Here is a 12134-nt window from a genome sequence, read left to right as displayed (position 1 = left end):
TTCCACATCACACGTAAGTTACATGTTGGACCTTGACTGATCACTGAACCAGCTGTGATGTCACACAGAGCAGGTCATGAGCAGCTCTAGTTTCTATATTAATACTGTGAAAGTATCAAAGCCTCAGTCTACAGAGAAATGCACACAGCCTGTATTCAGAAACTGAGCCGTAAAACCAGCCGTCAGGACTTCTGTAACTTTGTGATGTCACAACAAAGCAGTCACCAGGCCCCGCCCACCTGGACCCACCATCCAAACCTTGCAGGATTTTGGTTTCTCTGAGTGTTTGACCTGAAATCTTCTATATTTTTATTAGATCACAAAGCAGTCAGCCAATCAGAAGAGAGGCTCAGATACTCCTCTCTTCTGATTGGCTCACCGACCTGTTACGGGATCTCCAGAGAGAAGCCTGAGAGAGAAGATGTAAAACTACATTTGTTTCTGGTTCTTAAAACTACAAATATTTCTTCTTATGGATCAAAGTTTCAAATAAAACACTGGAAAAGGACCTTTAAAGTTTAGCATGGAAAAAACTTTCCTTCTTCAGTGGATGAATGTGAGAACAACCTCAGGTATCAAACTCATGTCACACACACACACACACACACACACACACACACACACCATTCTGCACAGTGAAGGTCAAACATCCAAAAAGGAAACAATAAGCAAAACACATTTTTGAGTGAATGGGCACTTTAAGAAAGAACGCACAAGAAACAAGAAATCAGAGCAACAAGCAGGACCTCCTTCTGGGCAAATATATAATGAAATTCCATTTTTCGTTTTCCCTTTTTTTTTTTTTTTTTTACATTCTTTAATGTATTCCTTTTTAAGTAGAAACTGCCAACAAACACACTGAAACTGAAAGCTTGAAACTCAAAAGCATTCTGAAGTCGAGCCCCCTCCGGCCAAATATGTCGAGGTATTTTTGCATCAGCTGTCAAAAATAAAAACACGTGCTTTGACTCTCTCACCCTAAAAAGTTTCAGCTCATCGAAAACAGCACGGCAGCAACTTTTCTGCCCTTTGTAATTCATAGGGCAAAAATAAAATACATGGAAACATATATATATATATATATATATATATATACACACACATACACTTTCAGCACAGTGAGAACTCCTCTCTGTGGGATGATGCATCCTTTCCAAACCATCAGGGGAAAATGAGATGTAATTTATTTTAACTTGGAACATGTGTATCTGTGTGAAGGATTAAATACAAGACTCCAGCTACTGTACTGTCCCAATAAATATGGCATTAATCATCGTTTATATCTTGGACACACTCCGCCTCTCTTTCTCCACAGCAGAACACGATGAAGCAGGCGTGCAACACAAACAGCTGTAAAAAAAAAAAAAAAAAAAAAAACTCTAATGATGAACATTTCTTGTGTACCAGAGGTTTATATATGAAGCCTCACACACACACACACACACACACACACACACACTGTATAAGCTGTTTGGACAGTGGCCAGCTATTCTCGTCATTCCTTCCTTGTGGCAATCTGCTCTGTCAACAACATCCTTGTTTTCCACCATTTTGCAGGCGAAGACAAGTGACAAGACGGAGCTAATTAATCTCACAATCATCCTGTGATTATTACGCTCTCACTTCCACAGGCGCCACACGCTGCCTCTCCCCAGGAGCGCAATATATCAAGGAGACTGAGCGAGTCGGTCAGCGCAGACCGCCAGCATCAGTCGACTCTCACACAAGGAAAGATATTAAACGCAGACAGGACAGCGCAGATTCAGACAAGGTGTTAATTGATTAGGGTGGAATCAGAGTGCTGGGGCCCAGCCAGTTTACCACCCTTATTAGATGGATGAGAGGCTCATTTATAAGCTCGACAGTCACAAGATAATTACTAAAACACACAGTAATATATGCAACAGCAGCTGGGAGCAGAGGAGTGTGGTGATGGACACTACGGGTGTGTGTGTGTGTGTGTGTGTGTCAGTTTGTGGGTGGAGATCAAAGGCTTAGCTCACTAGCAAATGACATTACGAGTTAGTTGTGGCATATCTCATTCAAACAGAATACCAAACACTTAAGGGAACTGTAATGAGCTATTTTTAAAGCTTAGGAAATCAATCAACAAACATTCAACCACTATGAACATCTGTCTACATCTCAGTAGTCTCAAACAGTCCCTCCTTAACTTATCTGCTTCTTCCCATCTGCGTCTCTTATGTGAGTAATTTGCATAAATAAAACCCTGTTTACACCCGTTATTAAAATGTGATCTGTATCCCGATCACATAACTATCTCGTATATAGAGATTGTATCTAGATATTAACGGACTGACAACGCAAGTGCGTTTACTCCTGTACTTTCAAGCTGAATCCAAAATGACCCAAAACACATTTTAATGCCAGGTGTAAATGGGATACTTGACATCTACAGCCGATTCACCGCCACATCAAATTACTTGGGGTTTGCTCTCGAGGACAGAGCTCCGATCTAAATGAGGACAATGAGAAAGCACTAAAAAAAAAAAAAAACTGGTCTAAACGCAAAGGCAAGATCGCATCATTTAGTATAACGTATCTGGATCCAAATCGCATTTTAATACCAGGTGTTTAAGGGGTGTAAAAATGCTGGGTAGATTTGTGCTGCCTCTTTCATTCAATTTGTGCTGGCAATCTGTGTGTAATTAGTGTCTGATTTACTAGGACAGCAGCAGCAGCGTCTGGGACTGACCTCCAGGCAGACTCAGCAAATGAAGGAGAGGTTGGTAAAATGCAGTTAAGGAGCTCCGATGAGATCACCAAGCTTAAAAAATAAAATGGAAAAAGATTCTTACTGCACGGCCACAGCTCAACCAAACCTGTGAAATACAATTCATTGCTCAATAACTTGCAATATGGCCTAAAGTTGCGGGGCCTAATTATATTATAAAACGGAATAGGAGTCATTAAGTGGGAAATAAATGAGGATCAAAACTGAAAAATGATAAAGCAAAGGAATAACACAATAAGATGCAGAAAAGAAAAAGTGTATTAAAAACAAACAAAGTGATTGTGGAGCAGAGAGAGAGAGAGAGAGAGAGAGAGAGAGAGAGAGAGAGAGAGGGCGAGGGAGAGAAAGGCTGTCCAGCAGAAGCTCAGAGTGGAGCAGGTGAAGGGGATAAGATGGTTTGATTGATGTCTCAATAGAATACAGAGGTAAATGCAGCCAAACGTAACAGATGTCTGATCAAAAGAATGCAAGTCCCGGCCTGTTTTTCACAATCCTATTTTAGCCCCTCTCACTTTTATTCTTCAGGTCGACTGTGTTACTTTGAGCTGAAAAACATACTGGAAAATCACCTTCACTTATTGCCCCGCAGCAACGAGTGCTTTACAGACTCTTTTGCTCTGGGTTTCATCTCACAGGCTTCACACAGCCCTGCTCTGCTGTACGTATTACCAGAGATTAACGACCTGCAGAGACCACTCAGGGCCAACAGAAGTACTGCACAAATAAAAAAAAAGAAAATATTAATATTCTCAACATTAGACTTGTATATAAATCAAAGATAAGGCTGTAAAGGAAAGGCCTCTTTGTAGTAAAGATGTAAACACACTCTCTACCATGTCAAGTTATAGCATATCAAGATAACCAAATATGATTTTAAGTCGGCTTGGTGCATTAAAAATACAGCAGACGTTTGCATTTCTTTTACTAACTGTTTCATGGGAAGCACTGAACTTTTTAAATGTGATACTAACCACAAAAATGCCTATTTTTAGATACATATGTATAATATTAGATTTTTCTCCTGAAACCATACAGAGGAAGTAGATTCAGTTGTATGTTGCTGTATATATAGATGTTAAAATCTTTAAGCGCTGCCCCCCGACAAGCTCCTAGATATGGTGGCCAAAATATATTTTTGATGGCCCAAATGTAAACTTACTTAAAACTACAGGAAAAATGCATTATTATTTTTCCTATTGATTTAGGTAAGTTAGCCAACATACACAGGTAGTTAACATTAGCGTCCCTTCAACCGGAGGTGCTAACGTTAGCAAGCGAAGCTTCCCATCGGGGTGTCACTCAAACTCCTGCTTCCATTCACTCCTAACTTTTTTGTTGCCGTTTTGTTTTTGTCATGGTTCACCTTCTGCGTTTCTGGTTCTTCTGTATTGGTGTTAGAGGTTAGTAAACCCACGTCAGTAGCCCCAACAGCTACTAGCTAGCTGGTGACGAGTACAGTACGTTCTATGTTGTGCTAACGGTAACATCACAGACCGTTTTGCCCGTTGATAATTAATCAGCAGTTGCAAATTTTTAAAGTCAGCACACTATTCTGTCTACAAATTATTTCTGAGATTGTTTAGAGTCATGAGCAACCGTGTTTATAGAATACGAATAAAGATGAATTCTGACAAGTCATTCTAATCTATTTTTTCCCCACATTTGAGCAGTGATTTGAATATAAATTATAAATTGCAAGTAAAAACGTGCGGCTCTAGTGAAGTGTGAGTTTAATAGATTTATTTTTAAGCATGGTTTTTTGGTTTCATTTGTGGTTATAATGGAGTCAACATTCACAAATGATGGGAAAACAGAAAAATGAGGCTAAGTACTGTCAGTAAGAGCAGAAACTGACTTTGTTCTTTTTTTCTTTTTTTTGCAAAGGTTCCTAAAAATAAAATCAAAATATCACAGCATTCTTCAACATGCTCACAGGGATGGAAATATAACAGGGCAATAAATAATTAATATGGATACAAAAAGGAGAGTCTCATGGCACCTCAGAGCGCTGGTGAGAAATCTTCTCACTGTTTCTCTTTGGATCCATGTCAGACTAATTTCAGGGGGAAGAATTTATATATTTTTTTTTTTTTCCTGATGCTTTTGGCAAGGATTTGCAACACAATGCAACGTAAAGAAGCAGCCTTCCAGATGCTGTTGAATACAAGCAGTTATTTAAAAGCATCAAGTAATTATATTTACAGGAATAATATCACTTCAAAATATCGATATATATATATGGGAAAGCACAATATTTTTTGTGCTTTCCCACACGAGGAGAGAGCGGGAGGAAAAAAAAAAAAAAAGGACGTCTCAACTAAGTAAAACATAATCAAATGCCCGTGAGACTTCAAAGCCCTGGCTGGAAATCTTCTCTCTGTCATCTTTTGGTACAAGATGGAAATTGGATGGATATTCTGCTCTCTGATACTCCAGTGCAATGTTGTTGCAACTCACTGTGTGTAAAGCAGTGTCTGGTAGTTTCCAGTAAGTCCACATATTCACAAGTTAAGAGAGCGAGAAGAGTGGCCTGAGCAACGGCTTCATGTGACGGGAACCCGGTGAATGGGCGACACTTTCAGGAAGTTGTAAAACATCTGTGATGGAATCTAATGGCTTGGCCTTCAAGACCTCAGAAACTTAATTGCATTAGCTAAGTGCTAACAGCACCAGACTCGACTGAAAACACCAAGTGAATCACAAAAACAAACAAGCCAAAATTAATCTTTCAATCTCTAAAGAAGAGAGACACTGGTGGAGGCTGAATGCCACTGTTGGTAGACTGCACTATTAAATATGTCTGGATGTTTTTCCAGTGTCTGTTGACGCGGCTCTGGGGATGCAACTTGCAACTATTAGATGGAACTGTCATGAAATTTAGTAAAGACACTCATGATCCTCAGAGGATAAATAATAAGGCTGGCGCTCTCCTGACTTCTGGTCAGAGTTTGACACTGACCAAACTCACGTCCCGGGTCAGACCTTGCATCGATGCGTCTTTAGTTATCCGATCTCCAGCGGTCAAAGTACAGTTTACACCTGGCTTTAAAACGCTCACTGTTGGATCTCACTTCCCGCTCTATATGCAAATAAACATGTATGCATTGTTGTTTTTAGCCCAGTAACTGTGACAGATGGGGCCGTCAACGTTTTTTTTTTTTGGGGGGGGGGTCAAAGTGTAGCCTTTAGCTTAATGCATTGCTGTCAGTACAACAAAATGCTGCCTTTATTTAGACAAAAGAAAAATACTTTGTCTTCCAAAGAAAAGTTTAATTATGGATTTTACTGTGTGATAATTACAATGTGAAACGCCTTTTGTTTTTAACACTTTCTCTCTAAAGTATGACATTCAAGATCACGAGTACTTGACAGCAGCCATTGTTGGACCATCTCACTAATTATGAGACCCGAGCGTCGTGGTCACGATTACTGTCTGGCAGGGACACTCGGATACAGTGAAGACAAGTGTTCCTTCCATGATTTCTTTTTTTTTTTGTGGTTCCATCATATCCTGTCAAGAAAAGAGCTCCACTGTGCTGCTCCACGGCCCAAAGCTGCGTCAATCAAAACTGCAGAGTTTAACGCAAAAACACACTGGTGTTGACTGAATATGAAATTCAGCATCTTGCACAATACTGTAAAATGTCTGTCAAACTGTGATCTACATCTTTTGTATTTCTGTGCAGTTTTTTTTTTTTGTGGTTTTTCACCTTCAAGTTCCCAGATTGAAGTTGCTCGATTCTTTGTCAGTTTATAGAAGCAGCACTGCTGGAAAAAAAAAAATATATATCTGAGAAGGGCACAGCAGGAATGGAAATGGGATGTCCTTAATTTATATTACATCTGATTGCAACAGGAATATACAGAGAATACAGAGGATGCTGCACATGCCATAGATCTCAGATTCCAAACCTATAAATCTGAAATCCAGTTTCCATCTCCCAGAGAGCGCACTTCCATCGTTTTTAGCCTCAAGTCTCAGACTTAGTGATGAAAGTCAGATGTTGAAAAAGCAAGAGAGTGATCAATAAATGCATTCCTGCATGAGCTTTACATGCCTGTCGACCGGCCAAAAATAATTTCTAATCCTCCACGCTAATGTTTACCGTATTTTCTTCAAATATAATTGCCTGGAAATACATGCATACGCTCTAATCTGTAAATGAAACATTTTCCCATTAAAAAACATCTCACAAGCTGTTTCCCTCTCCTTGACATACATTATAAGAGATAAGATGAAGCAAGCCGAAATGCATAAATAGTATCTTCCCGCCCCACCTGAAAGGCTGTACTGCAGTGCATTAAAGTTCTTGAAAAGAAATTAAATTGTTAGGGGGGGAGTTGCTTCCTGACAGCTTATCAATAGAAGCGGAGGATTTAGGAGAAGCAAAACACTAGCAGACGGCGCTAAGATTCTGCAAATAACAAGAGCGGCATTGCTGGAGTTCCCAGCAGATGGAGAGGAAAAACAAACCTGGCTGCTACATTGCCTGGTTGCTAAGCACCACCTGGAGGTAATGAATGTGTTGTCGGCCTGAGAGGCATGTGAGACGAGAGGCACAGTCAGACTGTCTACTCAGACACATTACAGAGAGCAGGTCTTACTGCTTGTCCTTGATATGGGTCATCTTTGCCAGCAGATATGCTCATGAATATTTAAACAGACGGCAGACGGACTGACCGCAACAGGACTCTAACACAACATTAGAGTATGAACCAGCAGTGTGGAGGCCATGTATCTGGGCATCAGATCTAAAAATCCCTAAGGGCTGGATGTGTGGAGTGTTGGAGGTAAACACATTCATTCCCGTACTCTCATACTGTATTAATCATGAACGGACAACTGGAGACTGTACTGTTCTATAAAATACTATATGAAGTTGATTTATTCAGACACCTGAGGGAAAGGTCGTGTTCTGCTACTGTAGCTAATGCGTGGCGGCTCCCAGGCAAAAGAAAGGTGACTCACCACACATCCGGTGGAGTCCAGCTTTCGGTCAGATATGCAGCGGAAGTTGCGGCTGCAGCCTCCGTTGTCTTTGGTGCAGTCTCTGACGGGTCCGAAAGAGTCCAGGAGAACCTCCAAAGAGTCGAAGGATGAGCTGATCATCAGCTCCTCCCTGTACAGGAGTGTGAAGGAGAAGAGTTGTTCTTTAAAAACTACAGTAGCTCTTAGGAGCAGCTCTAACCAGCATCTATGGAGGGAAAAATTAGGAGCAACATAAACATACGTCTGTGGACTCTGAAACTTCAAGTACCTTTTTTCACACTTGTATAAAACCCCTCTCTGCTAAGGTATACAGAGTCGAAGGTAGTTTTTCTGTCATTTACTGTGTGAATAATTTTTCCACTTGCCACTAGTTTTTATTATACCTGCAAATAGTCGCCGTGGACCAAGTTTCCAGCTGCACAAACCAAGACTGTTAGTTTGAAAAAGAATCAAGATAATTAGACAGCATTTGCGCAAAGAATGTTTGGGAGGGTGATGTAGAGGACACACGACTCTGACAGGATGCGTTTCGCTCAGTCTTACAGATTGTCTACATCTCCTTTAATCATGATCAACCGTTATTTTCTCAGCTATACATTGAGGAGTGACAGTAACATAACCAGAAATATATATATATTTTTTTTATTTAAATCCGCAGTTATCGGAGTGTGTTTGTATATAAGCACAGTAATTAGCTAAAGATTCATAGTATATACTGACAGCACTGCTTATTTAGATCCAATACCTTGATTCTGTGGAGAAAAGAAGCACTGTAAGAAAGTAATGACCATCTGAAATTTAGCATTCAATTAGTTACGCCTTGCTGTCAGCAATATGTAATTTGCTCTCATGAAAATTGATTAAAATATCGGGTTTCTTTAGATCACATTTCAAATGTGTCTGGAGGGAAAAAAAGAAAAGAAAAAGGAACTGTCAGATTGGTGCTTCAGCGTTCTGCGCTGCCACACTTCCTGCGACACCTTTACTCTCAATGTTTATTATTATTTAAGAGATATCCATTTTCATGACTTACAAAAACTTGCATGTTTAATTTATTCTGCGTAATCATCACGAGGACAGCTATGACTCCTCACAGCACAATTGCTATGCAAAGTAGAAGACTTATAGAGCGATAAAAACGCAGCCTGAATTCATTGCTCTAACCTTGTTCTGCGCAGTCACTTTGTGTTCCGGTGATTTTTTTTTTAAATCTTTTGCAAGGTCAATAAGTAGATTCATGCAACAGAAGGACAACAGTATAAGTATTTGAGATTGGTGCAGATCAACAGAACAGACAGGACTTCGGTGTTTTCTCATGGAATCTAAATGACACAGATATTTCTGCAGAGGAATAGTACGGCTGATGATAAACAAGAACCTGTGTAATAGAATTTCCATGAACCTTGTCATGAAAAAAAAAATAAATAAATAAATAAATAAAAAAGGATGACCTCTCGGGCACTCAAAAATATTTTTTTTCCAACTCCTTGTACTCTTCTTCTTTCCCTGAGAGAAAAGACAGTGAGTTTCCTTCCCTTTCACAGTCAACTTGATGTTATCTTACAAACCAATTTTTCTATTATAATTGCCCATTGCTTTGTTGTCATTTATTCAGAGGGGACCTATGGAACAGGGCCTCGGCAGATGATGAAATTCACAGCAAGTGCGAATGCTAAATTATTTGGGCGCCGCAATTATAGTCGGGGCACATCTGCAGATTGTGTGCAATATGATTTACTATTAACTATCACACAGGCAAAGAGTCATAAAGGCGACTACAACGTACCTCATACCTGAGAGTGGAACTGAAGGAGACACCATGGTGTCAGGAAAAACAAGAGATTTATTCCTTTAGGAGCATAAGTGTGTGAAGCAGATTTTGTGGAAATGTTAATCTTGTGTGCACAGCTGACATTTGGTTGGAGGGTAGCACATGAGAAATTAAAAAAAGGGTAAATACTCCCAGGATGTTTTTCATATGTACAACTTAATGCTGCCTCTAATGAAATGGTGGAGTTACCAGAAATATTTCCTGTAAATTAATCAGCAGGAGATCATGAATATCTCAAGTACGCTTCTTAGAATGGTGGCAGTAAACGGATGTTTCACTCACTTGTAATCAGTATCTGGATAACAATAATAAAGTTTATTTATATAGCCACTTACGTACAAGAAATGCGGCATAAATGCGCTAAAATTATATGCATCAAGTGGTTCCCATAAAAAGACGATATGAACATAGAAAAGTTAGAAAAACTGAATTAAAATGAGATGGACTAATACGATAATTAGAAAACAGAAATAAATAATTAATATAAATTAATAGTGGCTTACATAGAATGCATAGTCAAGTAAGAAACCTTTTCTTTAAACAGAAACTTCTCTGTACTTCAGCTGCCACACAACATTTCCACTACAGGTGAAAACTCACTGTGGGTTTTATCTGCACAGGGCACAACCTGAAAGGCTAAAGGGAAGAGATGTGTTTTTAGCTTTCTTTTAAAAATACTTAATGAGCCGGCTTCTCTGATAGATATATATATATATATATATATATATATATATATATAGGCAGTGTGCGCCCGGATACTTTATCTGGACATTGGCATCTAATCAGGGCCTCCCTTCCACCTGCATTATATTCTGATCTTACCATGCAAATGAGATAGGTGGGGCAGGCAGCCTTGTCTACCGACATAGCACAAACAGGCTCTACTTAGCTTCCCTTTGCAGAGGGACAGGTGATTTTGTTTGGGCTAGCTAAGTTAGCATGGAAGGAGTTAGCTGAGCAGTCAACCAGCTTGGTTGATTCTTTTCTCGAGAATGTGGGAAAAGTGAACAGACTGTGATGTTTGAATATCGCTGAACCCAAACGCAGGCAAACACAAAAGGGTGTAGGCTGAAAAAAAGGTAATTCAATAACAAAACGTGACTTAAAAACCAGTGAGGCAGAACTCAGAACAAATCCAAAATGCAGGAAAAACACAGGAAGAAAAACAGAAGAGACACTGAGGAGACGCAACAGGAATAACACAGACAATCTGACGAGGTCTGAGGGAAACACACACACTTAAATACCCGAGGGAAGCAGGGATGATTGGACACAGGTGAAACACATTAGAGTGGGGAAGACAATCACAATGGAGGGAAAGTGGACAAAGACAGGAAATAAAACAAACGCACAAGGGAAGTAATTTCAAAGTAAAACAGGAAATCAACCAAAGCCCAAACATAAAGAATCAAAACAGTCCGTTCAGGGACTGAGGTCTGATCACAGTGCTGTCCAATGTGACTGTAATTCCAACTGCGTGGATTCTTTGGGCTGTCAACACTACTTCATTTCAGTCACCTGTCTCATGCACATCTGACAGAACAGATAACAACACGGCATCGCAGGTCGCTGGCTCAAACAGGGGATGTTACATTTCACAGTCTGTCTCCTGTGCTTCATTACAATAATTGTGCATTAGGCTGTGAGCAACACCAAAATGCATCTGAGCATTAGTACTGTGCACTCGCACTGTGACCGATCAGATCCATTATAGACTCTGATAGAGGACCCGAGGTGCTGCACTGCTGATGAGCTGCTTCAGCTGCACAGCCGGTGTAGACAAGATATAACACCAGGCAATAATGTGCTTTTCCTCATTCAGATCCGGATACAGTCTGCGCGTCAATATACGGCGTAAACAGGTTCAAAAAGTCAGAGGGCCGGCGTTGATCCGGTTCGGCCCCTCTAAAGTCTACAGTTCTTTAAAGCCCTTGAAAACCTAGTGGCAGGTTCCGACATGAACACACTGTTTTCTGCCAATACGGGGTTCAGTTGAGAAACGCTGATGTCACATACTGCTGTGCGCCAATTAGGATTCAGCAACATTTTAATTGGAATCCGATGACAGTCATTGGTTTGTGTGGACACTGCAAATCAAATCTGATCACACCACACCCACACAGTCCCGGTGAACGGATTAGCTCGATTTCTCACTGCTGAACTCTGACTGAATAGTACCTACAGATTGTTTTCTTTCTTTCTTTCTTTCTTTCTCTTCTTTAATCCATTATTTTTTTCTTTTTATTCTGACGTTGCTCATTTAGTCAGGAATATTTATTTTATAGAGAAATAGTTCAAGATTTGAGTCCAAGTTTTCAGGGGCTTTAAATCAGGATGTTCTCATTATGAACTTGCTGTGACACTGCATCCAAATGTTCTTCAAATTACAATGACAGAGGACTCAAACTTTTATCCGACATAACTGACGCTACAGTCACTATCAGGGTACACTACTGCTTTATTAAACCAGCAGAATGAGCAACCTCATGTGACCTTTTCAGAAAGTAAAAAAGCTGTTAAATGCTGTTAATTATACAGACTTGATTGGTGTGATATCC

The 12134-nt window shown here is 39.9% G+C and overlaps 1 protein-coding gene across 9 annotated transcripts in view; it reads right to left on the bottom strand.

Annotated features, from left to right (window-relative positions):
* astn1 (astrotactin 1) overlaps positions 1 to 12134 on the bottom strand; it is a 380707-nt gene that overhangs the window by 225021 nt on the left and 143552 nt on the right. For all 9 annotated transcript variants that reach the window (XM_056392103.1, XM_056392104.1, XM_056392108.1 and 6 more), the window contains one exon: positions 7725 to 7875. In XM_056392103.1, the coding sequence (XP_056248078.1) occupies positions 7725 to 7875 (151 nt within the window). The remainder of the gene's footprint in view (positions 1 to 7724; positions 7876 to 12134) is intronic.

Source organism: Seriola aureovittata, chromosome 12 (genome assembly GCF_021018895.1).
Source record: "Seriola aureovittata isolate HTS-2021-v1 ecotype China chromosome 12, ASM2101889v1, whole genome shotgun sequence".
Taxonomy (NCBI): domain Eukaryota; kingdom Metazoa; phylum Chordata; class Actinopteri; order Carangiformes; family Carangidae; genus Seriola; species Seriola aureovittata.
Note: the sequence above shows the minus strand (reverse complement) of the source record. Positions and strands in the feature narration are given on the sequence as shown.